The sequence below is a fragment of the Telmatherina bonti genome (assembly GCF_933228915.1).
Source record: "Telmatherina bonti genome assembly, chromosome: 22".
NCBI lineage: Eukaryota > Metazoa > Chordata > Actinopteri > Atheriniformes > Telmatherinidae > Telmatherina > Telmatherina bonti.
The window spans coordinates 28,439,893-28,466,642 of NC_136631.1; the positions used below are offsets into that span (position 1 = coordinate 28,439,893).

Consider the following 26,750-nt stretch of genomic DNA (forward strand, 5'->3'; position numbering starts at 1 on the left):
CATTCTGCCGAGGACGGAAAGAGACTGCTGTTTGCCTCTCTGCCACAACATTAAAACTGCTGGCCAGTCATATGACTAGCTGGTTAAACTGGTAACCTTCTCCTCCTGGAAATGACCAACCCGTCTTCACAGGGTTACATGTTCATGTAGAGCCGCGTAACGGACCACGTGACATCACATCTGCACCCTCCCAACCAAAGATCATACATGTTTGTCTACATCCTGCACAAGTCAATATGTCTATATGCCAAACTCTGCAGCGGATCTATATGCCAAACTCTGCAGCAGAACTATATGCCAAACTCTGCAGCGGATATGCTCCTTCTCCGAGGCTGTAGTCCAGCTCCTCTGAGGCTGTAGTCCAGCTGGGAGTGCAGTGCGATCAGTCCCACTCTACCATTTCTACCTGTTAAACAGACGTGTCTCTGAGTTAACTAATGAGCTGCACCTCCTGGCTCCAGGTGAGGTACCTGTAGGGGGAGGTTTTAACGTTGTGGCAGACGGGTGAGTGGGAGCAGCAGGAGCAGCTGTTTCTGACCGGCTAACTGCTCTTTGTTCTGTTCGCAGCTTCTCCTCTCATGGGCGCTCAGAGCTTTCCTAACCTCACCACCACTGGGACCACCTCCACTGTTACCATGTCAACCTCCATAGTGACCAGTGGCAATAACGTCGCCACGGCAACCACAGGTCTGTCTGTGGGCCAGTTGCTAAGCAACACGCTGACAACGAGCCTGACATCTACATCTAGTGAGAGCGACACGGGACAGGAGGCTGAGTTCTCTCTCTATGGTTGGTGCACACACACGCACACACACACACACACACACACACAGCTCATGCTAATATACAGCCTGCTCAGTAGCTGCTAAAATCTGGTGGAAAGAGGAGTAAAACCTGCTGACTCATGCTAACATGTGACCTGTGAGTAGAGAGGCATGACTCAGCAGGAGTCCCAGGTTCTCAAAGGAAGGATGGAACAACGGATGTTCACACGGCTCACTTCTCTACGGAGATACAGGCTCAGTTTCATGCTGCGCAGCGGCTAGCAGCTGTGTGTTCATGCTCAGTCCTGCTGTGCCTGATGTTTCACAAATAAAAAAACTCACTTTCAAAGTTGAACGTTGAACTTTATTTCACTGACGCCATGTTAACCACATCTACACCGACCCCCTTCCTTCCGTCCACACCTTCAGAATAAAATAAGACTTCTACTCATTTCACAATAATACATATAAAACAATGAAACATGTACTAACCAAAACACAGTTACTGTATTTTAAACTTATCACCTGATGTCTGAACTCTGAACCAGTCAAATGATGTAAGAAGCCCGTTGTCTGACGTCGCCTGGAGGAGCCGGTGATCCCTGATGTAAAAGTTTAAAAAGTAAAAAGATGCTTTTTCACCAGATTTCGTGCAAAAGGTTTTATTTGCCCAGAGCTTCCAGTCTCCATGTTCCAGGAGGTTCAGCGTCTTTGTGTCGCTGTTCCACCAAACAGAGAAGCTGTCTGAGCTTTCTGTCCAGCATCGTGTTGCACCAGGAGTTTCTGCCGCAGTTAGATTTCGGTCCATCGCGTGAAGAGCGCCACATGGCGTGTCCTTTATGTGCATTAAGAGAAAAATAAACCAGAATTGGTTATGAACAATTTTTACAATATTCCTACCAATAAAAACGACAAGTATTAAAGAAAGAAAGATGAACTGCAACAAGATCAGCTCCAAAACTCCCAGTAAAGGTCCTGACACTGTTTACAGCAGAAGCAGAATGGAGCTGGAAGGAATGGTCCCTGTACACCGCTGCTTTCCTGCACGGAGACGTCCGGCACTTCTGCTGCCGACGTCAGGACACACTCCTCTCTTTTCACTTCATTATTGATGTGTTGAAGATTTTACTTTGACTCGATGATCATTCGCTACGGCTCCATGAAGTTTGGTCATTCAGAACTGGGATTCTAATAATTCTACAGTATTTTCCTTCGGTTTGCATGGAAACGGTCGTTATGAGGTTCACATGGAAATATTCTTTCACCTCCTTCCGCCTTTCAGTGTGCGGTTGGGAAGAGTTCTCACTGGACAGGATCCAGACGCGACGTACCCACCAGAAATAAACTAGCTCCACTTCCTGCTTCTCGTCTTTTCAGTCAGTTCAGATTTAACATGGAAATAAACCCACCGCTCTCTTCGGGATGAAGTTTCATTCCGAAATGTCTTTTTCATGCGGAATTAGGTGTTTCCCATTTTTCATCTGTTTGAAGCGAATGTACGTTTAACTGGGAGTTCAAACGGAGACGTGGCCAGTAGAAGTGGAACCAGTGTGGACCGCTCTGCTGCACAGGACCCGACGTAAACATCCTAGTTGTCTGACTCACCCTCCATTCTGGGAATAAATGGGACTTCTTCTTCCTGCAGACTTCCTGGACAGTTGTCGTGCCAATACGCTGTTGGCTGAGCTGGATGATGAAGAGGACCTCCCGGAGCCTGATGATGATGATGATGAGAATGAAGATGACAATCAAGAGGATCAGGAGTATGAAGAGGTCCTGGTGTGTAAACAGAGCTCAATGTGGTTCATTGTTTTGGTCTGCAGTCCATGACCATGTGGCTTTCTTCATCCAGGAGGAGGAGGAGTATGAGACCAAAGAAGGACGCAGGAGGACGTGGGACGACGACTTTGTCCTGAAGAGGCAGTTTTCTGCCCTGGTCCCCGCCTTCGACCCCCGACCAGGAAGAACTAACGTCCAGCAGACAACCGACCTGGAGATCCCTACACCTGGTACGCCTCACACACACACACACACACACACACACACACACACACACACCCCAGACCAGTGTCATTCATGTTCTGGCTGAGACGAAGGGTTGTGTGATCATAGTGAGACTGCAACATGTTTTATGACACGTTTCTTTCCAGTAAAGATATGGATCGCTTTTAGGGACAATTATTTATTAATAATAAGGAACCTGATAAGCAGGAAATAATTTGCAGTTGAATTTTAGTGTTAAAGTTAAGAATAACAGTGAACAACTGTGAAAATCTGATAAAAAAGGCTTTTAAGTCCCCCCAAAAAATGCAGCCAGTAGAAACAGGTTAAGCTGTGCTCCCAGTTTAATGACCAGTGGGTGCAGATTTCCACCGGTTTTGTTATTCAGACATAATCATCTAGGCTGCTTGCAAAGCGGTGATGTGAGCGTCTGCAGGCAGGTCCAGATGTGGACCTTTGGGCACCAGGGCCTCATTTATCAAACTGTGCGTAGCAACGCTGACTACTGGCGGCGTACGTACGGAAAACAGGAAATGCGGCGCAAAAAAACTTTCCAATTTACAAAGCAGCACGTCCCACACCTGTTTCGCTTCATAAATCAGGATCAACAGTAAATGTTGTGAACATCTTGTCACGCCTACATGTTGGCCATAAAAGATCAGGTGAACACCATGGTAAATATTAATCCATGTCATTTCCATGACGGTTCAGCAGGAAAAAAAAGCCAAAAAGAGGAATTTTCTGGAAAATGAAGAAGAAATTCTAATAGATAAAGTTGTAAAATGTAAAAGTATTTTATCTGGTGGAGACGGGATGAACATCACCACCACCAGAAAGACAGAGGAGGTCAGCAGAGGACAGATGATGTCAGCGTGTCTCATCAGACCACCGGACTTATCCAGAAAGGACAAATAAAGTGGTCAGACAATAAAATGTAGGGAGAAAGTGCATCTTGGTCCACAGGAGGAGGAAGGGGGGGCTGCTGCCCACTCCCACAGATTAGAAGCTGGTGGGAAAATGAAGGAGTCCAGAGATACGCTGGAACAAAATGCTCCAGATGATGCTGGAAGTGCTTTATTCCTTTGTTTCATATTATAAAATGAACGGACATAAATGAGACGTGTCTGACTCCAGTTTATTTACTGGGAACATACTGGTGTTCATGTGTGTCCCAGCTGGGTTGCAGCGCTGCAGATGTGGTCAGAGAGGGGGGGGCAGTGGTTCCACCTTGTGTCCTAGCTGCGGTGTCCTCGCAGAGGAACCAATAATTCCCATCAAGGAGGAGGTGCAGAGAGAAATAAACACCACCCTGACAGAAACCACACTAAAGATAAACGTGTGAATAAATGAGAATTCTCCTCCTCCGATGTGTTGCATCACTTCTAGACGTAAAGCAGCGGCATTTGGTTCCAACGTGAGAGGATGATTGACAACACAATCATTCAGATTGGATGATTGTTCAGGTGAACGCAGGCGAAGCGCTGACACCATTTAGTAGCATGTTATGTAGCGTCTCCACTGTCTGCACACATCTGCAGCTGTACAACAGGTTTCCTCCTGGGCATGGAGGCACCTCCACCTGCCTCCATCTGCCCGATGGCCGCTACACCACGTCTGGCTGTGGAGAACATAGTTCTGTTCCTCTGCTCTGGGTTGGGAAAAGGAGCGGACCCGACCTGTCAGTCCCTTCCCTTTGGAAGGTGCCGGACTGGAGTCCAGAGTCTCCATGTTCCATGTCCACCAGCAGGGACAGATAAGCCACATTGGGGAGCATTTTATATCCAACCATGACTTCATGTTCTGTATCTGCAGGTGGAGGAAACACCTGATCAGCCTGATGATGGGCTGTTGTCATGGCGACACGTCATTTTAATGCAATTATTCATTTAGACCTTTATTATTAATGCAGCTTCTGTATGACTTAACTGTGTGAAATGGTTTTTATAACATGTAGAACTGCTTCGTTTCAGAACAGGTTTTAGAGGTTGATGTTTTCCGTGATGGAGGAACAATATCAAGTGTGTTCTTTTTTTTTTTTTTTTTTTTGCACATGCTGTTAATGTCCAACATTCTGCATAAAGGTTTATATTGGATTTTGAACACGTGTATCAAATTTCACACCATTTTTTTGGTTTCATTTTCTGCCTTTGGTGTCGCCGTTTCCCGTTTCTCCAGATGTTGTCGTACACCAGGGTCAGAGTTGACGTGGAGGTAGGGACGTTTTACTGCCAAGTCGTGTTTTGATAAATCCCAAAAGTTTGGGGCGTAACCTGGTGTAATTGGCGTACGCCAGGTTTTGTGCGACAGCTTCGTAAATGAGGCCCCAGGTCATTAAAACACATCATCATAAGGTTGGTGTGCGTTTAAAACTTAAGCATAGAGGATTTTTATGCATCTTGGAGATTTTGTGTTGCTTTCAGTCGTCACGTGGTCCTCTGGTGTTGATTGGCTACACATCTACATGTGACAGCCAGTCAGCGGGGGCTGTAGGCGGGACATTTTTACACAGTCACGAGACTTCAGGCAGAGAGACCATTGTGCACGAGGCACAGAATTATGTTTAGAAGTTTCTTTCATTTTCTGAATCGCTTGTTCCAGTAAGGGATTGTGGGAAGCGGGAGTCTGTCCCAGTAATCATTGGGTGAGAAGCAGGTCACCAGTCCATCACAGGGCCACACAGAGACAAACATTCACACACACTCCTAGAGACGAATTATTGTAACCAGTTACCCTAACGTGTGTTTGGACGGTGGGAGGAAGCCGGAGAACCCAAAAAGAACCCACACATACACGATGCAAACCACCTCCGCACCACAGTGCTCACCAGACCCCGTGCAGCCCATCTGGAAGCGAGTCTGACCGCCAGTGTGTGTGGGGTAGAAGTTAATCAGACCAGGTGGTGAACAACCCCGGCCGCCACCAAACAGGTCTCCGCAAAGGACGAAGCTGTTGGAGTGACATGTGCAGCATGTCATCACACACCCTGTATGCACACACACATATATACACCAAAATAACTCAAAGATAATCAGTAACAATAAAAGAATAAAAAACAAAAGAGAAAAAAACCCAGAAATAATTAATTCTGCTCAGCCGAAGGGTAAACAAGCAGGTCTTTAGATGAGTTTTAAAAATTAAAAGGCTTTTTGCAGACTGTACATCCCGGGTCAATGAGTACCACAATGTGGAACCTACAACTGCAAAAGCTTGCTCCCCTCTAGATGTCATTGGGGATCTGGGAACATCCTCAACCATCTGGTCAGCTGACCTAAGGGTTCTAGACGGTTGATGAATGGAAAGAAGGTCCGATAGATACTGCGGTGCCGAGCCATTCAGAGACTTACAAACAAACAAAAGAATCTTAAAATCAATTCTAAACGAAGCGGCAACCAGTGAATAGAGGACAGCACCGGCGTTATAAGCTCACGTTTCTTTGTCCCAGTTAGGAGACGAGCCGCTGCGTCCTGAACACGCTGCAGACGACTAAGTTCAGACCAGCTGATCCCAGCATACAGGAGTTACAGTAGTCCAACCGCCATGTGATAACAGCTTTTCCAGATCATTCTTAACTGGTTTAACTTTGGCTCGGAGCTGAAGCTGAAAGCGTAGCCTTAACCACTGAGCTGATCTGCTTGTCTAGTTTAAGTCCCCATCAATAATAACACTCAGACCTCTGGCCTGTGGTCTCATATGGGGTCCTAATGGGGCCAAAGGAACTGGAAAGAACCTGGACTAGTTTGGGGCGACCAAACAGAACAGACTGTTTTATTTTCGTTTAATCTTAAGAAATTCATGTCCATCCATGTCTTCTTGTCCCTTAATGTCCCGGGATCCTTAGAAGGACCTTTAATGGGATGTAAACCTGCACATCATAGGCAGAGCAGTGAAAAGGAATACCAGGCTTTCTAGATACTGACCCCTGATGAACCCGGTAAGTCAGCGGGGCCACTGAGGAGGTAAACTGCCCCAGCTGCACACAGAAAGATCTGTCAGCGAGATCCCATTTTAACCAGTCCAAACCAGTGCCTTTAATACCTGCACAGTGCTCGAGACGTGGCAGAAGAATATTACGATCTACCGGATCAAATGCTGCTGTTAGGTCTAAAAGGTTTAAAAAGGCCCAGTTACCAGAGTCCAGGTCTAAAAGAAAGCCATAAAAGAATGCCAGGCTCAGTATGCAACCTCACACTCTTTCCCGTCATTGCTGCAATAGCCTAAAATCTGGGTGCAAAGCGAATGAAACTTTGCCACAGACATCCACACTGACTTCATCCAACTTATCTTGACAGTCAGAGTCTTTCCACGCAGCAGTAAGAGCCGTGGAGGAGTTAAACACGGAAACGGCCGCTGTCTGTGGGTAAGAGTGAAGGCAGTGAAGAGGAGAATGAAACAGGTAGATGGTCAGGTAAAAGCATACAGCAGATTATTTCTATATTCACTCCATATGACAGGTCCACCGGGTGGCCTTTTTTATGCGCTGGTTTGGAAACCGACTGCGTGAGAATAAAACCGTCCACGACATTCAGGACGTCCCAGACCAGCGGTTTGCTCTCAGCAGACGTGCACACTGGAATCACCAACTATTAAAAAGTGATTGTGATCAAGAACGACACCTGACACAAAGCTAACAAAGTCCTAAATATAGTGGGCCATAGTCCACTGGAAAGAGTTGGAGCTCAAGCTGGAGTAGTTGACAGCTGATGGCGGCTGAACATGGGAGGAGGATCTGAAGTGAGCTGGGGAAAGACGGGCGACATGACCTTCACATGGTTTCAGTCAAACATAGAGTCCCGTTTATGTGAGGAGAAGAACTTGTGGATGAAAAAAGTTTGATTGGTGACGGATCTCTCATTTAGTCGTGCCAAACGGAAAATACAGCATCAACAGATGAGGCAGGCAGTGTGCAGAGGTTCTGGCGGTCTGCTTCAGCTTTCAGCCGGCTCTGACCATCATGGGACACCACTGTGTGCGCCGTTGTGCGTTTGCCAACATGATGTCGTCCCCCGACACGTCTCTGGGACTGCACTCTGCCTTTCCAGCATCGCCATCGGGGGCCGGCTGCTGAGGAACCACAGACCAGGAAAACGACAGGAAGGAACGGAGCGGACGATGTGGAGCTGCTTGTTGGCCGCTTGGAGACTTCGATGAGTTCTGCAGCAACTGCTGCGGCATGTCGGCCACAGGCATCCCCTGGATGGTGCTGGCTTTGTGGTGGACCTGGGTCCCCTGATGGAGGACCCGGTCTACCTGTCCCCGATGGGGGACCCGGTCTACCTGTCCCCGATGGGGGACGTTCGCCGGAGCTTCTATCGCCGACATGTGGGTATGGCCAGATTTACAGTTGATCCTGATTTCTGAAGGAAACGGATGTTCTGCTTCAGAGATCATCCTGGATGTTTTCTGTCCGCCTGGAGTCATTGTTGCTGCACAGGGAAGAGATGAGGTTCTAGATGATTCCATTATTCAGTTCTCGTTGGGTTGATTCCAGAACGCAACAACTCGGGGTCATATGACCCCGAATCAGTAGCAGTGGTTTTTCTACTTTCACTTTATTTGTAGCCCTCATGGCTCACTGAATCTTTTCTTCTAGATATTTTCATCATAGATGAGCAGATGTAGTGAAATAACTAAAACTAAGAACACAGTTACTAGTATATGGTCATTTAATTTATATATTTCCTTTTATGTAAGAAAAATGAAAATTTGAAGCAATTTAAATGATTAACTCGAGCAACATGACATTGCTTGTTGGTTCTGGATGTCTGGTTCCATCGATGCCCAGTTAACTACAGCATCTGTTTATTGGTCACATGACTGTGATTCTGCCTGTAAGATTTCTGCACCGGTGCAACTGAACCGATTACAAGATGTTTTTATGGACTGAAGTGGTTTATTGTCGTTCAGACATCTGGATCAAAACCGACTGGGGTTCTGATCCAGTCCGGAACTCGGACCAGAGCCTCAGACTTCACCTGCAGTCACTCGTTCATGTGTCTGAGATCTTTTCAGAAGAAGTCAGCGGTATGGGAAGTTTCTCCTAAACACTCATAAAACATGTGGAGATCACACGTTGATACGCGTTCGGTTCATTCAGCTTCTTCTGTGGATCGAAAAGCTTCAATCGTAAATCGATTTCTGTCTCCTTTGGTTCAGGAACGCCTCGATCGGAAGTTCGGGAAGAAGTGGAGTGTGCTCCGTCTCCTCACCTCGTTCTCACTCTGAAGGTAAAACAGAATTTACTTTGTGGGAAGAAACCAGTAAACACAATATCAGGTTCTGGAATTAAAGTTTCACTCCCGTTGTAATTGATTTTAGACGTCTTTACCACCCAAATCAGTCCAGTTCAGTCTAACCGTCTTCCTCAGACACGCATGTTGGGTGGAATCAGAGGTTCCCAAACTTTTTCTGCAGGCAGATGTGCTCCGTGGTATTTTCTTCTGTTTTTATCCTCCTGAAGTCTCTGTTGTTAATTCTTCATCCTGTCCCATGTGTCCCAGTTTGATGTGTTTGCTGGTTCTGTGTGTCAGGTGGCCGGACTCGGAACGACCCGGGAAGTTGAGCTCCCGCTGTCCAACTATAAGCTGACCATCTTCTACTACGTGCAGCGGCTTCTGCAGCTGTCCTGCAGCGGTTCGGTGAAGACGGATAAGCTGCGCCGCATCTGGGAGCCCACCTACACGTAAGCGCTCAGACTGGTCCGGGTCGGGTCCGGGTCTCCTGGGTCCGGCCCGCGTGTGACGGAGTCAGTCTGATGGCGGGCAGGTGTGTGACTGACTGTGTTGTCCTGCAGGATCATGTACAGGGAGCTGAAAGACTCTGATAAAGAGAAGGAAAGCAGCAAGACGGTGAGTCCTTCGCTTTGTCACATGCCTCCAGCTCTGTTTCCCGGGAAACCACCATCTGATGTGTTTCTGTCGCAGGAGTTCCTGGAGCACGGCGTCGGAGGCCGATCGGGAGGTCTGAGCCCGATCTCAGCCAATCAGAGCAGTGAGATCCTGGGTTGGGCAAGAGAGGCGGCGCAGGCCAAAGCCGGCTGCAGCCAGAATGCATGCGGGGTGGAGGACGTCCTGCAGCTGCTGCGCATCCTCTACATCATCGGTCGGGATGCCGCCTCAAGTTCACGCACTTTACAGGAGGGTACGAACACGCTGGCGCACGAGATCCTTCTGACGTCTGCCTGTTGTCCGGTTGGCATGCCACAGAGACGGATGTCGACTGGAAGCGTGACTTTCAGCTCTACGTCGCAACACGTCCTGATGTGTTTTCTTTACATTCAACAGCGGGCCTAAATTACGTGCTCCCATATCAGGCAGCATCGTGCAACAGTTGCTGAACTTGTCAGCTTTAAAGAGACTTGTCTCACGTGTCCCTTTCAGGTGTCAAAACAAGACGAAACGCTGCAGCCTTCCACATCTAAGATCCGGCTGGGCGATTTGGCCCGAACATAAAATCTCCGACTTTTTTAAACCAAATCGAGTTCCCATTTTAATCTATTTTTTTCCACGTGCTGTATGGAGGAAAAAATAGAATTCAAATGTAAAAAATTATTCTTTTTTTCAAGAATGCTTTTATTGCAGTCAACCGAGGAGTTTTCCTGAATTTAAAGTGGAGCTAAACAAGCTGTTAAACAAGCCGGCGCTGCCACTGTTAACAATATCACACGTTTTCACTCAGTGCTTCTCCACACTGGCTCAGACCCCTGTGGCATGTGTCCGTGCCCCCTCCCACACTGAAAACCCTGTGTTTCTATTACACCTAGAACGCCGCAAAAATAAATAAATATTGCCATAAAAACCTGCTAATGCAAACATTTACATTTCTAAAAAAAAAAGTCTCAAATTTCGCTAAGTTTTTACGCTCTCATGAGGTGGTTTTTCAGACGTTTTGACATAAAAACATATTGCAAAAGTATAATGGAAAGGCTTTTTTCACATTTATGTGTCCCCGGACGAGACGTGGGGTGGTCATGTGACCAGTTCCTTTCCAGTAAAGATGGCGCGGTGCGTTTTAGAAAAGAAAACGAGGGAGAATAGCTTCGAAAAGCCGCAGCAAATTTTCCTCAGCAAGTAGAAATCCCCAAAATAACGCTGCGTGCCCACTTTGCATAAGACGCTATTTATGTACAATCTCGCCAGAGTAGCGAGATTTTACGAGACTTGAGGGAAATGCGCTGAACATTGTTCAACGGAAACAGCCACAAAGCAAGTATCGCTTATATTTGGCAAATAAAATGTCATGAAAAGGCAGATAGAGCTTGTTGCAGATATTTCCTGGCTCTTCCTCGCTAGCTGCCATGGCGTGTCTTTAAGCGGTTCTGTAACCAGCGGGAGTGCGCTGACGTCACTATAACGTACGGAAGTCCAAAAGATGCTGGCGGGACAAAAAAATGTCAATTTTCATCAGAATAAATCTTCATAAACAGCAAGTTCAGATGAATCGATTAAATACATTAACCAGCCAGTCTAATCTAAGATGAACGCCTTGTTGTCCACGGCGTGGCATGCCGGTGGCTTGGTGCCGGTAAGGATGAAAGGTGGTTTCGGAGGAAAGTGCAGTCTAAGCTGCGCACGTGTCCAGATCCACTTTGCTTTTCATCACCTTGATCTAAATAGTTTCTACATCATTTCTAAGTGGCAAAAATATAAGAGCTGCGAAGCGGAGAGCCTCCATGTTTCAGAACCGCACCACGCCAACAGCTGGTGGAGCCAGCGCCCAGACACCCAGCGGCGGAAACTCATTTCAGCTTTTAGTCATGATCTGGTTCTTCGGGTCACTCTTCCCGGCTGGTAGGAACCGTGTGAATCCAGAGCTGCTCCCTCCTCAGGACAAGCCATGAAGTGTTCACACCTGCAACATGTACATCATCTCAGAAACCGAAAAACCTTTCTGTGGTGTCAGAGATGGGGGGCGGGACCAGGTATTGGCGTGGGGGCACTCAGATCCCAGTCATTTCACAGCAGAATTACATGAAGCAGAAGCATCAGGAATCTTCTGTGTGAAAATATGGACTAAAATGTGACGTACTTCCGGCAGATGTGGACGAGCTGCAGTTCAACGCGCCGCTGGAGGAGTTCACCAGCAAGAAGATCACCACCAAGATCCTGCAGCAGATCGAGGTCTGCCTCTTCTCCATGCTTCACCATTTGTTGAGCTTTACCCTCAGTGTCAACACATGATGTGGTGTAGATGTCTCTCGTCTTCAGGAAGAGTTAGTGTGGACGTTCTCTGATCCTTTTCCGTCTTTCAGGAACCTCTGGCTCTCGCTAGTGGAGCGCTGCCCGACTGGTGTGAACAGCTCACCTCCAAGTGTCCTTTCCTTATTCCCTTTGAGACCAGACAGCTGTACTTCACCTGCACTGCCTTCGGGGCCTCCAGGTGAGCATGAGACTCAGGTATCCAACAGAGACCAGCGTATTCTGATTGCTTTAGAAACTGGTTTCATCTCAGTGTCCAGTGTCCCAACGACAACTGAAGCTGTCGTTGGGTTATGTGACACTGAACACCACATTTAAAGATTTTAACCCTTTGTTGTTTGACAAAAAAGTAAAATCAGACTTTTATCTAATGAAGAAGTAGAAAGAGAATACAGTTGTATTAAAATGAAGTCAGACATATTTTATGTGTTGTGCGACAGTTATGTTAGCGCAGAGCTTCCATGTGACCGGTCATCCATATGGAGGCTTTTGTAGAGCAGCTCTTGTCCAGCTGAAGACCCCGACTTTACACTCTGATGGATCTGAATAGAAATATTCAGCTTTTACAAACTTACTCTAACTTACTTCATCTCACTGACTTTCTCCGTCCAGCATTTTCTAAATTATTACCAATAATAGCTATAAAATTGCAAACAATTGTAAAAAAAAAAGACGGAGCAAAGAACTGAGCAAAATGTATATTAATAATACTAATACTACACGCGTAGTGTTGGCAAAGATCAATACTCCGATTCTCATCGATGTTAAAATGTAGGATAAGAAAACTTACCAGGACTTTTTACTCTACAGGGAACAGTTTGAGAAGACAGAACAGACAATAAATCTTTAAAATAATGCATTTATTCCACTTAATGTCTTTTCTCATGTTTATTTATACTTTCCATCCTGAAAGTTGTTGTTGTTGTGTAGTTCTGACTTTAATTCACTTCTAAAAGTGTTTTTCCCTTTGTTGCATCAGATAGTACATCCAGTATAAAGTATTTGATATTATAGTATTGTATGCACACAGCATTGCGCGCACACACGCACACACACATACACATACACACACAGGCACACATACATACACACACACACACACAGGCACACACGCACACACACATAGACACACGCAGGTAATCCTGCATGTATCCCAGTCCATCCAACAGGACTGGAAACCTCCAGCCTCTGGAACCGGTGGTCGGTGATTCTGGTGGTTTGAATCTCACCGCTGGCGCCCGGAGACCCCTCCCCTCTGACCTCTGTGTACCTGCAGGGCGATCGTATGGCTCCAGAACCGGCGCGAGGCGACCGTGGAGCGATCGCGGCCGTCTACCACTGTACGGCGAGACGATCCCGGAGAGTTCAGGGTGGGTCGACTCAAACATGAGAGGGTGAAGGTTCCCAGAGGAGACGCCATGATGGAGTGGGCGGAGTCAGTCATGCAGATCCACGCCGACAGGAAGTCTGTGCTGGAGGTGACGTAGATTCCCAGATACCTAGAGCCGGCGGAGAGACGGGGAGCCGCAGGAAACTGAGAACGTGTTTTGTGTTCAGGTGGAGTTCCAGGGTGAGGAGGGGACCGGTCTGGGTCCCACTCTGGAGTTTTACGCTCTGGTGGCGGCAGAGTTTCAGAGGACGTCTCTCGGCGTCTGGCTGTGTGACGACGACTTCCCCGACGACGAGTCGCGACAGGTCGGGATGCAGACGCAGCTCCTCCCACTGACATGTAGCGGCAGTCGCTTCGTTGTTACATGTTTGATGTTAGAGAGGCGCGGCGTAGCACCGACACAGATCAGATCTGCGACGCAGAGTTAGCGCCAACAGATCAGATCTGCGACGCAGAGTTAGCGCCAACAGATCAGATCTGCGACGCAGAGTTAGCGCCAACAGATCAGATCTGCGACGCAGAGTTAACGCCAACAGATCAGATCTGCGACGCAGAGTTAACGCCAACAGATCAGATCTGCGACGCAGAGTTAACGCCAACAGATCAGATCTGCGACAGAGTTAGCGCCAACAGATCAGATCTGCGGTGCGTCGTGTGGTAGTTGGACACATGTCTGGTCTGTAAACAGACTTGGAGTGCGTCTGAGCACGCTTCTTTTTGCTTTTCCATTCATGTAGAAGCTCAGAGACTCTGCAGACTGACTGAGGAAAGGATTCCCAGGTTACCTCGATGCTGCAGCTGCTCATAAAGTCAGTAGTTTATATCTGCCCTTCCTCTGGGTGTGCAGAGGAACCGGATCACGCTGCCAGCTGACTGGGATTCTGGACTCTTCTTTCTAAAAGTCGTCCTCCAGTAGTTTAGGATGAGGACAGAGGTGTACGTTTGACCACCGGAGAATAAAACCGAATGTGTCGTTTAACCAGGAGATCTGTTGGCTCATCTTTACTCGCTGGCTGCCAAAGACATGAAAACGCATCAAAAGACGTCTTTTCCAGTTTCTGTTAAGAGGAAGCAGATGTGGCCCGGTGCGTGTCCTCAAAGTGCACACTCTGCACGTGAACCACACATTGCCGACACACACTCCCAGCCAAAGCGGCGCTATAAACCTGTTGTCCCAGACCTCTGTGTTCTGTGGGTCCTGACAGATGATGCGTGTCTTTGTCCAGCCAGGCTGTGCTGGAAGTTGGACCTCATGCTGTGCTTGTTCTCCAGGTGGACCTCGGTGGAGGTCTGAAGCCTCCTGGTTACTACGTGCAGCGTTCTTGTGGGCTGTTCCCGGCTCCCTTTCCTCAGGACAGCGACGAGCTGGAAGGAATCACCAAACTCTTCAAGTTCCTGGGAGTATTTTTGGCCAAGTGCATCCAGGACAACCGGCTGGTGGACCTGCCCATCTCTCAGCCCTTCTTCAAGCTGCTCTGCATGGGAGACATCAAGTCCAACATGAGCAAGCTGCTGTACCAGTCTCGCAGCTCGCCGCAGGGCCACGCCCCCGACCGAGCCCACCTCCCAGACCGAGCCCACCTCCAGCCCTTCCTGCTGCTGTCCGAGCTGCAGTCGGAGGCGTCCACCGAGGAGAGCCAGGAGACCTACTCAGTCGGAAGCTTCGATGAGGACTCCAAGTCTGAGTTCATCATGGACCCACCCAAACCCAAACCGCCCGCTTGGTACCACGGCATCCTGACGTGGGACGACTTCCAGCTGGTCAACCCTCACAGGTCGGGAAGACTAGTTTTACATTTATTTCACCAGTTTATGAAGGTTTTTAATATATATAATGTAGTAGATTTTAACTTATTGTTAAAATTATTATTTTCATTTTTATAGGATTTATTGTTTTTTACTATTAATATTTCAAATATTAAATATTTGTAAAGACAACTAAAAACAGTTAAAAATTCAGCTTTTATTTAAAGTTTTTCATTTCCAGACTTTTTAAAACATAAATGAAAGTTTTTATGACGGTGGGACATGAAAGATCCACCTGGCGGAGTAAAGCAGCGCATGTACTTCCACCCCAGGCTGCTGATTGTTCCCATCTTCTCCGTCTGCAGGGCCAGTTTCCTGAAGGAGGTGAAGGACCTGGCCGTGAAGAGACGGCAGATTTTAGCCAGCAAGAGTCTGTCTGAGGACGACAAGAACACTAGACTGCAGGACCTGATGCTCAGGAACCCCATGGGCTCCGGACCCCCGCTCAGCATCGAGGACCTCGGGTAAAATACACGTTGTTGTGGGAAAGAGTCTGTCAATGATGAGGAGACTGGTTCTGAAAAGAAGGCATGTGAACAGGCTGCTGCTCATGTTAAGGCATGTGAACAGGCTGCTGCTCATGTTAAAGCATGTGAACAGGCTGCTGCAGTAGTCTGACCGCGACAACACAAATGCATGAAGGATCATTTACTGTTTACACACCGTTGGTCTCATCTTTGCAATATTACACAGTTTAAAAAGCAGTTTTTAACCATCTTAAATGATGCTATAATAACCTAGCCTCATCAAATATTACCCCAAATTGCTCAGCTTGGATTTTGCTGAAGAGCTCAGGTTGCCTAGATGTTGCTTAATGTTGGGGGTTTCACTGACAGCCGACAGGCTAAGCGGCATGTGGCTTCAGCTGTCGCCAAGGCAAAAACCCGGGCATGGGAGGAGTTCGGCGAGGCCATGGAGAAAGACTTCCGGACGGCTTCGAGGAGATTCTGGTCCACCATCCGACGGCTCAGGAGGGAGAAGCAGTGCTCCGTCAACACTGTGTACAGTGGAGATGGGGAGCTGCTGACCTCAACTCGGGACGTAGTGGGTCGGTGGAAGGAATACTTCGAAGACCTCCTCAATCCTACCAACACGTCTTTCGATGAGGAAGCAGAGCTGGCGGACTCAGGGGTGGACTCTCCTATCTCTGGGGCTGAAGTCGCTGAGGTGGTCAAAAAGCTCCTTGGCGGCATGGCCCCGGGGGTGGACGAGATCTGCCCGGAGTTCCTTAAGGCTCTGGATGCTGTGGGGCTGTCCTGGCTGACACGCCTCTGCAGCATCGCGTGGACATCGGGGACAGTGCCGCTGGATTGGCAGACTGGGGTGGTGGTCCCCCTTTTTAAGAAGGGGAACCGTAGGGTGTGTTCCATTTACAGGGGAATCACACTCCTCAACCTCCCTGGTAAGGTCTATTCAGGGGTCCTGGAGAAGAGGGTCCGCCGGATAGTCAAATCTCGGATTGAGGAGGAGCAGTGTGGTTTTCGTCCTGGTCGCGGAACAGTGGACCAGCTCTATACCCTCTTTGGGGTCCTGGAGGGGACATGGGAGTTTGCCCAACCAGTCTACATGTGCTTTGTGGACCTGGAGAAGGCGTTCGACCGTGTCGCCCGGGGGCTCCTGTGGGGGGTACTCCGGGAGTATGGGGTACCGGACCCCCTTGTGCGAGCTGTCCGGTCCCTGTACAGTTGGAGACTGTTATCATTTAACCACTGCTTTAAATGAACAGTACAACTGGAGGTCATCAGCAAACAAGTGATATGAAAACATCCTTACACTGCTGGATAATATGACCAAGAGGAAGGATGGACAATAAGAACTGGAGCGGTCCCAACACAGAGCCCTGAGGAACACCACACAACAATCTACCGGGCTTAGACAGTACGTGGTTGGCAGAAACACTAAAACTAAAACCAGCAGGGACACAGTAGAATTTATGGTGTCAAAAAGCACTTTAGGGTTTCTCTTATTAGATCAGCTGAGAGAAATATCTCACCACCTTAATTGTTTCATTTAGTGAGATCAATTCCCTCAGGTGTATTCTATGAACCTCTAGCTGAGTGGATTTTTAGAGACCCTCAGTTTTTTGACATAGCTTTCTCATCTTTTCATCAGTCCAGGGACATATAGTCTCCTGGTGATATCATTAGATTTTATCGGAGCAACTTGGTCTACAATGGAACCACAATGAGAAATAAAACACTCCACAAAGTACTCAACATCATCACAATGCTTAAGAACACAGGGATGGAACAAGGCACAGAATCTCTCTACTGTGCTTTCTGTAAGGATCCTCCTCTATACTCTGGCAGGAGCAGGCCTGGGCTCCAGGGGAACATTAAGACCAAAAAACACACAGCGATGGTCACAAGGATGGACATCGTCAACACAAACATTTCATCATGCAGGCCAAGCAAGAACACAAGCTCCAGGCTGTGACCCTCGTTGTGGGTGGGGCCTGATGCATGTTTAAAATGAAAAGATCATTGATAAAAGTTCCACAGCTTGGCTGGAAGAGACATCGTCAATGTGAAGGTTAAAATCCCCAAGAATTACAAGTTTTTCCAGTTTAATCAAAGATGATCAAAGATCATTAAAATCATTTAAGAAAACACCAGAAGGCTCAGGGGGGCGATAAATCAGACAACAATAAAATCTGTTGGAGGAACCAGTTTTGATCATTTGTGACTGAAATGAGGAGAGGTGATCCATATCCATCACTGTGCATGTGTATCTGTCCCGATACACCACAGCCACGTCACGGCGACAGGGGTGGGAAAACCAAGAGATGAGCATCCAGCGGGGCACAGCTCATTCAGATGGATAAACTCTCCATCTCTGCCACGTCTCTGTCAGAAATGAGACTCTGGTGAACAGCTCTTTTAGAGAAAAAGATTTGCTACAGAGCGAGCGTTCAGAAGACCGACACGACTCTGTGGTGATGACGTTGCTGTGGCCATGTCAGCTACGCACAGTAGGACTGTCCTCAACCACCTTTCACGGTCATGTGATGCCCAGCTAGTCAGGTGGTTGTTCCTTGATGTTGGCAAAGAGGTCATTGATGATCCCAGTGACCCGGTGGCTTGGTTCCAGTACTGCTCCAGATCGTAGAGAAACAGTGGCGGGGAAGTGTTTCTAAGCACACGTGGCTTGAGAGGGACCGGGCCCAACCACCTATAGCTCCCGTTTGGACGACAGTAGCCACTGGCCATCCACGCAGCTTGATTCATCTTAACCTGGAAACCAGACCTGCAGCCTCTTCTCGCCCGCTTCTTTGGATTACCTGGGAGTCCTGTAAACAGCAGGTACTCCGGGGGGGTGGGCACACACAGACGGTGGTGAGAAGGCTTATTTATAGCTGCTCCAGTCATTGAAAAGACACTCCAGTGACTCCTTAATGTTGAAAAGAGAGCTGCGATCGTCAATGGGATGCCATAAATCTGATACCCTAAAGGTGAGGCCAAACTAAGTTATAACCTCCCTAACGGCAGCGTAGTATCTGCCTTCCTAGCTGTAAAACTCTTCTAAGGAAGACTAGTTGACCAGAAGCCTGGCTGACGTCTCCTTCCAGACACGCCGTGTCTGGAAGGAGAAGCAGCCAACACTGTGGAACCTCTGGTTCAGCATGACCTCTTCAGACCTACAACAACCATCAGAAATGGTTGTTCATATAGTTTATAAGCTAACGATTATAAACTATATGAATATCGAAGCTAGAACATGAAACTTTCCACCACACCCATCATGTGCAGGTTTCCATGGAAACAGTCCAAACTGCTGAAAAGAGAAAACATCTGGAACTTACCAGGAAGTGAGCGGTCTAACATTTGGTAGAGACCACCGTATTTCTTCCTGTTGAAGTTAAGACGGTGGGATCGTCCTGCTGTCAGAGCCCTCCCCCCCCTGCAACGCTCCACGTTTTACACAAAAACTGACGTCTACACATCTTTCCTTCCTGCAGCTTGAACTTCCAGTTCTGTCCATCCTCAAAAGTTCATGGGTTCTCTGCCGTGGACCTGAAGCCAAACGGAGATGACGAGGTAAAAACCACTTCCACGCCTCCAGAACCAGAACACCTGGACCGGTTGCTTCTAGTTAGTCGTGTCATGTGTGCAGATGGTGTCCATGGAGAACGCAGAGGAGTACGTGGAGCTGATGTTTGACTTCTGTATGCACACTGGCATCCAGAAACAGATGGAGGCCTTCAAAGGTAAAACACACACACCCCTCTCTGAGCCTCGAATCGTGGTCCAGTCCTAAAGCTGATCCCAGACCAGGTCTGAGGCTGAAGGAGCATGTTTACCTGAGGCGATGATCTCCGTTAGCAGACCGGAGATCCTCCTGGATCGATCCTGTTTGACCTCTCTGCTGGTGCTCCGATCTGTCGGACATATTTCTGATGAATTTAACTGTTTTTTCTTTGTTCTTATTTACTCTATTTACTGAAAACTGTTTTTATTTCCATGAGAAGTCCTCCTTTGGTCCGCTTCTGAATGTGATCGATCCTCATGTATCGTTCCCTGTCAGCTCCTCTTCCTCTGGTTCACTTCATCTTCTCAGGAGGAGAGCAATCTGTCAAAATCCTGCTTTGACTTTGATAAAAACTCAGTCCGCTTCCAGTTCAGCCTGGTTTAGTCCAGTTTAGTCCAGTCCAGTTCAGTCCAGTTCAGCCTGGTTTAGTCCAGTTTAGTCCAGTCCAGTTCAGCCTGGTTTAGTCCAGTTTAGTCCAGTTCAGTCCAGTCCAGTTCAGTCCGGTTCAGTCTAGTTCAGTCTGGTTTAGTCCAGTTAAACTGGCGGAGGAGGAGTTTAAACTGGGGGAGGAGGAGTTTAAATTAGAGGAGGAGGGGTTTAAATTTGAGGAGGAGTTTAAATTGGAGGAGGAGGAGTTTAAACTGGGGGAGGAGGAGTTTAGACTGGGGGAGGAACGTCTGAAGGTCATCAGAAGCAGAATGTCGCTGCAGCTGTTGGGTCACATGGAGACAATAACTCACATTAATTGATCATAAAGCCGCCGATTCGATTTGAATTGCGATTCTCACAATTCTTCAATATTGCTGATTGTCGATTAAAAACAAAATAAATTAACTTTTTCATTTTTCTTTTATTTCAATTAGAAAAAACAACACAGCAGCCAGACCCTCATTCTGCCGCTGTCATGCCCAAGACATGACAGCGGCAGAAAAGATATCAATAAAAACAAAATAACAAAAAATTTTATAATGGATTTTTTTTTTTTTTTTTTTTTAAATCTATTTTAAAATTGTGAAGCAAAAAAATCCCGATTTTCGGTTTGATTTTCCCAACCCCATAAAGCAGTAAAAACATTTCCTGTGTAAAAAGAGGAAGATGTTCCTCCTCATCCTCACCGACTTCTTCAGGTGATTTTACGTTTGACCTCTGACCGACCTGTCGTCTCTTCAGAGGGCTTCAACCGGGTGTTTCCCATGGAGAAGCTGAGCTCCTTCAGCCATAAAGAGGTGCAGATGATCCTCTGTGGCAACCAATCACCTTCCTGGACGGCTGATGACATCATCAACTACACTGAACCAAAGCTGGGTTACACGAGAGACAGGTAGCGTACGCCGTTCGCTCGCCGTTCGCTCGCCGCTCTGTAACCACGTCCAGACGAATAACCAGCCGCTGCTCTTCCCCAGCCCTGGCTTCCTGCGCTTTGTCAGGGTGTTGTGTGGGATGTCTTCAGATGAGAGGAAGGCCTTCCTGCAGTTCACCACCGGCTGCTCCACGCTGCCCCCCGGTGGCCTCGCCAACCTCCACCCCCGCCTCACCATCGTCAGGAAGGTGAGTCTGATTGGCTCACAAACCCGTCTACAGGTTGGACTCTCAGCTGACCTCCTCTCCCTCTCTTGCCCCTCTCCCTCTCTCGCCCCGCCCCCTCTCTCGCCCCGCCCCCCTCCCAGGTGGACGCCACAGACTCCAGCTATCCCTCCGTCAACACCTGCGTCCACTACCTGAAGCTGCCCGAGTATTCGTCTGAGGACATCATGAGGGAGCGATTGTTAGCCGCCACCATGGAGAAGGGCTTCCACCTGAACTGACCCCCCCGCCGCCACACTGAGCATGCTCCTCAGATCGTCCCGTCCGTCTGGCCGCAGCTGCCGGCCACGTGGCGGTCGGACAGACGGACGGACTTCCTGCTGCTGGAGGAAGAGTTTATGTTGCAGAAATGACAGGAAGCTCCTGTCCTCATGTCCCCCCCCCCCCGTGACCTGCGGCATCATCCGTGGGTTTCTGGCTCCGACACTGCAGGCGTGTGTGTGTGTGTGTGCGCGCGTGTGTGTGTGTTCATCTCATCCTCAGTTCGCTCAGTTTAGTGCCTGCTTCGACTCATAGATCCTGTTTTCACCTCCTCCTCCTGTCTGCGTGTGTGTGTGTGTGTGTGTGTGTGGGCAGTTTTTGGGTTGTTTCTGACCAGATGAAAGGTCAAAGTTCAGAGAGCATGTGATGAAGGTGCAGACAGAAGCTCGCTGTATTTTCTTTGTATATTAAAAACTTTATTTAACTCCGTTTGAAGTCAGATATTTTCAGACTTATCTGATCAGAAATAATCATTAAAATGTTTGCAAAGTATCAATCACCTCCGAGTCCTGTAGTCTGTGGTCCGGACCCGACCCACGGCGCCGTCACTGGGGGGAGGAAGACGATGGAAGATGTGGGGTTCTGGTGGAAGTCGGACCGTGGACGAGGTTCTCGTCTCTAAACTGGTACCAGTCCAGAACGCCTCAGGGTGTCGCAGCTACAACTGGGCCTGAGGCGACCTGGACTGGATCAGTTGAAAGAGACAGTGATGCATGAGGAGTTCTGGATCTGGCCCTGGGTCTGGGTCTGGGATCCAGTTCTGGTTCTATTGTTTTTCTATAAAACTGATCAAATTTGAGGTGAATAAATTTTTCCATCAGTTTCTTCTAAATCTGTTGCTTGACGTTTTCTCAGCTTTCCTCCATCGGAGCCGCTTCCGATCCGTCCTGGTCCATGGACCGGGTTCTGGTCCATGGACTGGGTGTGTCCTGCAGACCTGGACTTCTCCGGGTCGGCGCCGTTAGAACCAGAAGCAGCTTGGGCTCGATACAGGAAACCACTTTAAACCAGCTTTAAACTGGTCAAAGATCCTAAAAGTTCTGGACTCAAGAGGAACCGCTGGACATTCAGGATAAAGATGATGATGATGATGGAGTGGCGGACCATCCCAAACAGGAAGTGGCTTCACTTCAGGCTTCCTGGTTGCAAGAGCTGCGAATGTTTTCACCACAGAAGAAGAGCAAACATCCTGCTGCGTAACGTTTAACCCATCAGCGTCTGCTGAAGAGTTCTGGTCTGTCCGGTTCTATCTGGGTCTTTCTGGGTTTGTCCGGGTCTATACGGGTCTGTCACAAAGCCTGTTCCCCAGACCTGAATCCAGCTGGGCACATCTGGGACATCATGTCTCGCTCCATCCACCAACGCCAAGTTGCACCACAGACTGTCCAGGAGTTGGAGGATCCTTTAGTCCAGGTCTGGGAGGAGATCCCTCAGGAGAACATCCACCGCCTCATCAGGAGCATGCCCAGATGTTGTAGGGAGGTCATACAGGCATGCGGAAGCCACACACACTACTGAGCCTCATTTTGACTTATTTAAAGGACATTACATCAAAGTTGGATCAGCCTGTAGTGTGTTTTTCCACTTTCATTTGGAGTATAACGCCAAATCAAGACCTCCATGGGTTGATACGATTTTCATTGATCATTTTAGTCTGATTTTGTTGTCAGCACATTCAACTATGGAAAGAACAAAGTATTTAATCAAATTATTTCATTCATTCAGATCTACAACGTGTTACTTTAGTGTTCCCTTTAGGTTTTTTTTTTAGCAGTATATATAAATATATTTATGTACACATTAAAGTTGGAGGCAAGTTGTGAACTTCATGGTTTTGTCTTACTGGAGATGATGGGAAGTGTGGATGGAAGGCTTCAGTGTGTGAAGATGATAAAAAGTCAGAAATAAGCCAAATGTGTGTTTAAAGCACAGATGTGGAGATGTGGAGCGGTACATGTGGACCTGGTCCATGGACCAGAACCTAGTCCAGTCAGGAGGAATGTCTGGACCAGCAGAGGTCGGTGATGTGAGGAAACAGACTGCTGACGGGTGAACTCTGACCTTTCCACCAACCACACATTCCTGTTTCAGAAGAAAATCACACAACAGTTTTCCTGAATTCCATGTCTTGTTCCTACTGCTGCTTGTTTCTGGATCATTCATTCTGTTTATCAATAAGGAAATCTGATCACACAAACATTTTGTCTCCAGATTATCCGTTTTTATAACATTTTACTTTTTTTCTGGCTGGAGGAACGTGAACCTGTTCCGGTGTGCTCATATCTACAATCTCACAGAATCCGTGAAGTTCTTAGAAAATGACTGAAAACAACCAAAGAGTCTTTTATTTTATGGCTTTTAACCTTTAAATGTCATTTTATTGTTTGAATTGTGTTTTTTAACCCCTAAAAGTGAAAAACTTGATTTTGTTAGTGCGATGTGTCATCGTGGCTGCTCTCTGCACGTACGTAAACGTCGTTCTACCCATAGACATAAACATAGACATAAAGATCATACATAGATGCCCTTGTCTTGTATGACAAAACTAATTCAGTAGTTACCCAGAAAAACTCCACCAAGGTCTTTTAAAAGTTCCTGGATCCAAATAGTCCATGGGCCAGACCAGATATCGGTACCACTCAAGGTGACGAAACTTACTTCTGATTTTTAAAAAGATCCATGTCTGTAGATGATATTTTGGTATGATAACCCTTTCTAACTGGCAGCTGTATCATTATTCAGCTCATGAAGTTGCCCGACCCCATTAGAAAATTACATGTAAACTCTGGTGCATATCCTAGTTACACTTTGGTATCAGACACCTGTCAATGTTTAACAATATTTGGTATCATTTTAAAGGGGGGGGGGTTTCAGTTTTCATTCAAGCTAAGATGTGAATCTCTCGGACCAACATAGAGGCCACTGTAGTTCCTTTAAACAATAGACAACACTCATTTTTACACAGTTTTCGCCTACATTATATACTATCTTTACGCACTGTGTCATCTGAGAAAAACAGGGAAACAAAATATATCTGGAATACTCCCAGGGTCATAAGGATTCAGAAAATGTATTATATGCTTATATTCTAATAATGCCAGAGGTGATTATTAACATTAAACCAGAAGATCTACTTTTGGAAGTTCATAAACTGTAACTATACAGCCATTAAGCTAATGTCACAAACGTTCATATTATGCAACTGTAGGACATGAATGACATCACAAAAACATAAGAAGCCAGCTGGGTTTAATAACAAACACTGAACCTATTTATTTAACAAATTTATGTAACAATATGGTGAACAAAATTAACTTCAGAATCACCACATATCACTCAAAATGCTCATCACTCTCTTCATCTGACTCATCAAGTTCTATGACAGGTTTTGGATCGTCCTGCAGTTTTTGGTTGCTGCAAGTCTGCAACTTGCACATGTTTGTGCATGCCAGTTCATTTGATAAGCATGTGCAGCTAGGCAGGGTGCATGAACGCACACATTTGCATGTTAGCAGCTCCAAAACTACATAAGGCGCAGGTGCAGAGCACATCCAGTAAATGGTTAGCTTCCCCTCATCTTTTCCATCCATGTTCTATAGGATTTGGGACCACAGGGTTAGCCTGCAGACTGCTCCTCCAGATGGCTGCCTGATAATTTGCTCGTTCAACATGCAGGAAGAGACAGTCCCTACATGGTGGCAGTAGGCTACACTCAATATTGCCCCTTTTAGAACAGAAGAGCTGGTTGCGTAGTTGGTTCACCTCACCAGTGCTTCTGTTACCATCATACATGTGCCGTAAACTCCTCAATTCTTTGAAACAGTTCCTCACTCAGATCCCATGATTGCCCAAGTTCACTGAAAGTTTTTTGTTAGGAAATGTCGTCCTTCACTTTCTTCAGGACATTTCTCTGTATTGTGGGACTTTCCACTTTTCCACTAGCAACTTGATGGGACTAGTCTTATTGGATGGACTGCACAGAAAAGTTCTCCACTGCTTGATGCAGTGCCCCCTTGCCAGGGTCTTATAGTGCATAGCGCTGTCTGCTCCCGAATTAAGTCTTTCAGCATTTTTAATTGAAGTCTGGTGGTACACATCAAACACAACATCAGTCCTTTGACTCTGTGCCCCCTCATGGAAGACCTGCTTGAAGACTGAATCTGTCACCTGTTCAAAGGATTTAATATTTCACCAACACTTTGGTCACAAAACGATACAATAACCAAAGAAAACCAGACATCCAAAGGCCAACTACAAGGGTCGACAAAGGCAGCAGCAACAACAACAAAATCAAACAGTCTCAAGATTTTCAAAGTGGCAAGTTGTTCCACGCCAGAACAACAGCTGCCCTGAATGTTCATCTGAAGCTGGTTTAAATAGGGAAGCTCCAGCCAGCCATCCAAGGAAGGGGCCAATCACAGGCAGGGGATGGCACAGCCGGGTGTATCCTGCAGAGGCCGCCAATTGCAGTGGTGTGATAGCTGCTTGTTGGAGTCTTGTGGATTTGGCCACAGCTCCTTACTTTAAGCTGAATCCCTTTGTTCCTCCAGCTGTCTGTGTGTCTTTGTTCACTGTTTCTTCTATAGCTTGGTCCACAGGGATCCGGCCAAACGGATTATTAGAACCTAGTTGAACAGAGAATCCTCCTGCCATGAATTCCATGTACCCATCTGGGTGTGTGATGGACAGCTGAGACATTTGGGCATAACACTAGGAGAGATAGCGTGTATAGTTCATCCTATCATATGCAAAGCACCATGGGATCATTACTTGAATACTTGCCAGATGTAACATCCAATCTCCCTCTCTGGATGCTCTGACAAATCCCACCAAGGTATCAACCATATCCAAATAGGACATCCAAAAGCTTAAGAGACTGCTGTTTTTACCTCTGAGTAACTTAAGGTAGTCTTCAAACAATTCCATGATGTGAGAACATGAGTTGTTCTCGAGGGCCTTCATTAAAGTGGCTTGTGACACATTTTTGATTTCTAATCGTTGAGACCATTTCTCTCGCAGGGAGTCAAAGTCTGTTGCCTTACAAACAGCACACCATCGATCAAATAAGCTCCCCTTTTCCCTAGCAAACTTACTATAAGTTTGATTTGGGGGTTTCTTATAAGATCTAAATTTTTGTCTGTAGGCCTCAAGAACAAGCTCATAGGCCTTCAGAACAGCAGACTTAACAACGTCATAGTTTAAACAATCACTGAGAGGGAGCGCTGCTACAACCTCTTGTGCCTTACCGTCAATTTTACACTGTAAAAGAAAGGACCACACATCTGGTGGCCAGTGCAAAAAGCTTGCGCTATGCACTTAAAGGCAGCAAAATAACAATCCGCTTCAATTTCCTGAAATTCTGGCACGAAAGCAATGTATTTAGTTATTGCACAGGGTCAGTCCTGTGAGGGAACAGGAAAGGAGGACACCCCTGAACCAGTAGGCACATCCTCAGCACTGGTTCTTGCTTGGGACTTAAGCACCAGCTGGCGTAACCGAATG

At 47.1% G+C, this 26,750-nt stretch overlaps 1 protein-coding gene across 1 annotated transcript in view; it reads left to right on the forward strand.

Annotated features, from left to right (window-relative positions):
* The window catches only part of hectd1 (HECT domain containing 1), a 55,170-nt gene extending 33,423 nt beyond the window's left edge, over positions 1-21,747 (forward strand). The window contains 18 exon segments of the mRNA XM_079262223.1: positions 568-789; positions 2,410-2,579; positions 2,581-2,773; positions 8,919-8,989; positions 9,293-9,444; positions 9,556-9,610; positions 9,686-9,902; positions 11,799-11,881; positions 12,013-12,140; positions 13,236-13,437; positions 13,517-13,654; positions 14,622-15,124; positions 15,461-15,619; positions 19,114-19,192; positions 19,269-19,362; positions 20,574-20,724; positions 20,807-20,951; positions 21,071-21,747. Coding sequence (XP_079118349.1) covers positions 568-789; positions 2,410-2,579; positions 2,581-2,773; positions 8,919-8,989; positions 9,293-9,444; positions 9,556-9,610; positions 9,686-9,902; positions 11,799-11,881; positions 12,013-12,140; positions 13,236-13,437; positions 13,517-13,654; positions 14,622-15,124; positions 15,461-15,619; positions 19,114-19,192; positions 19,269-19,362; positions 20,574-20,724; positions 20,807-20,951; positions 21,071-21,208 — 2,900 coding nt within the window. The 3' untranslated portion in view covers positions 21,209-21,747.
* The last annotated feature ends 5,003 nt before the right edge of the window (positions 21,748-26,750 follow it).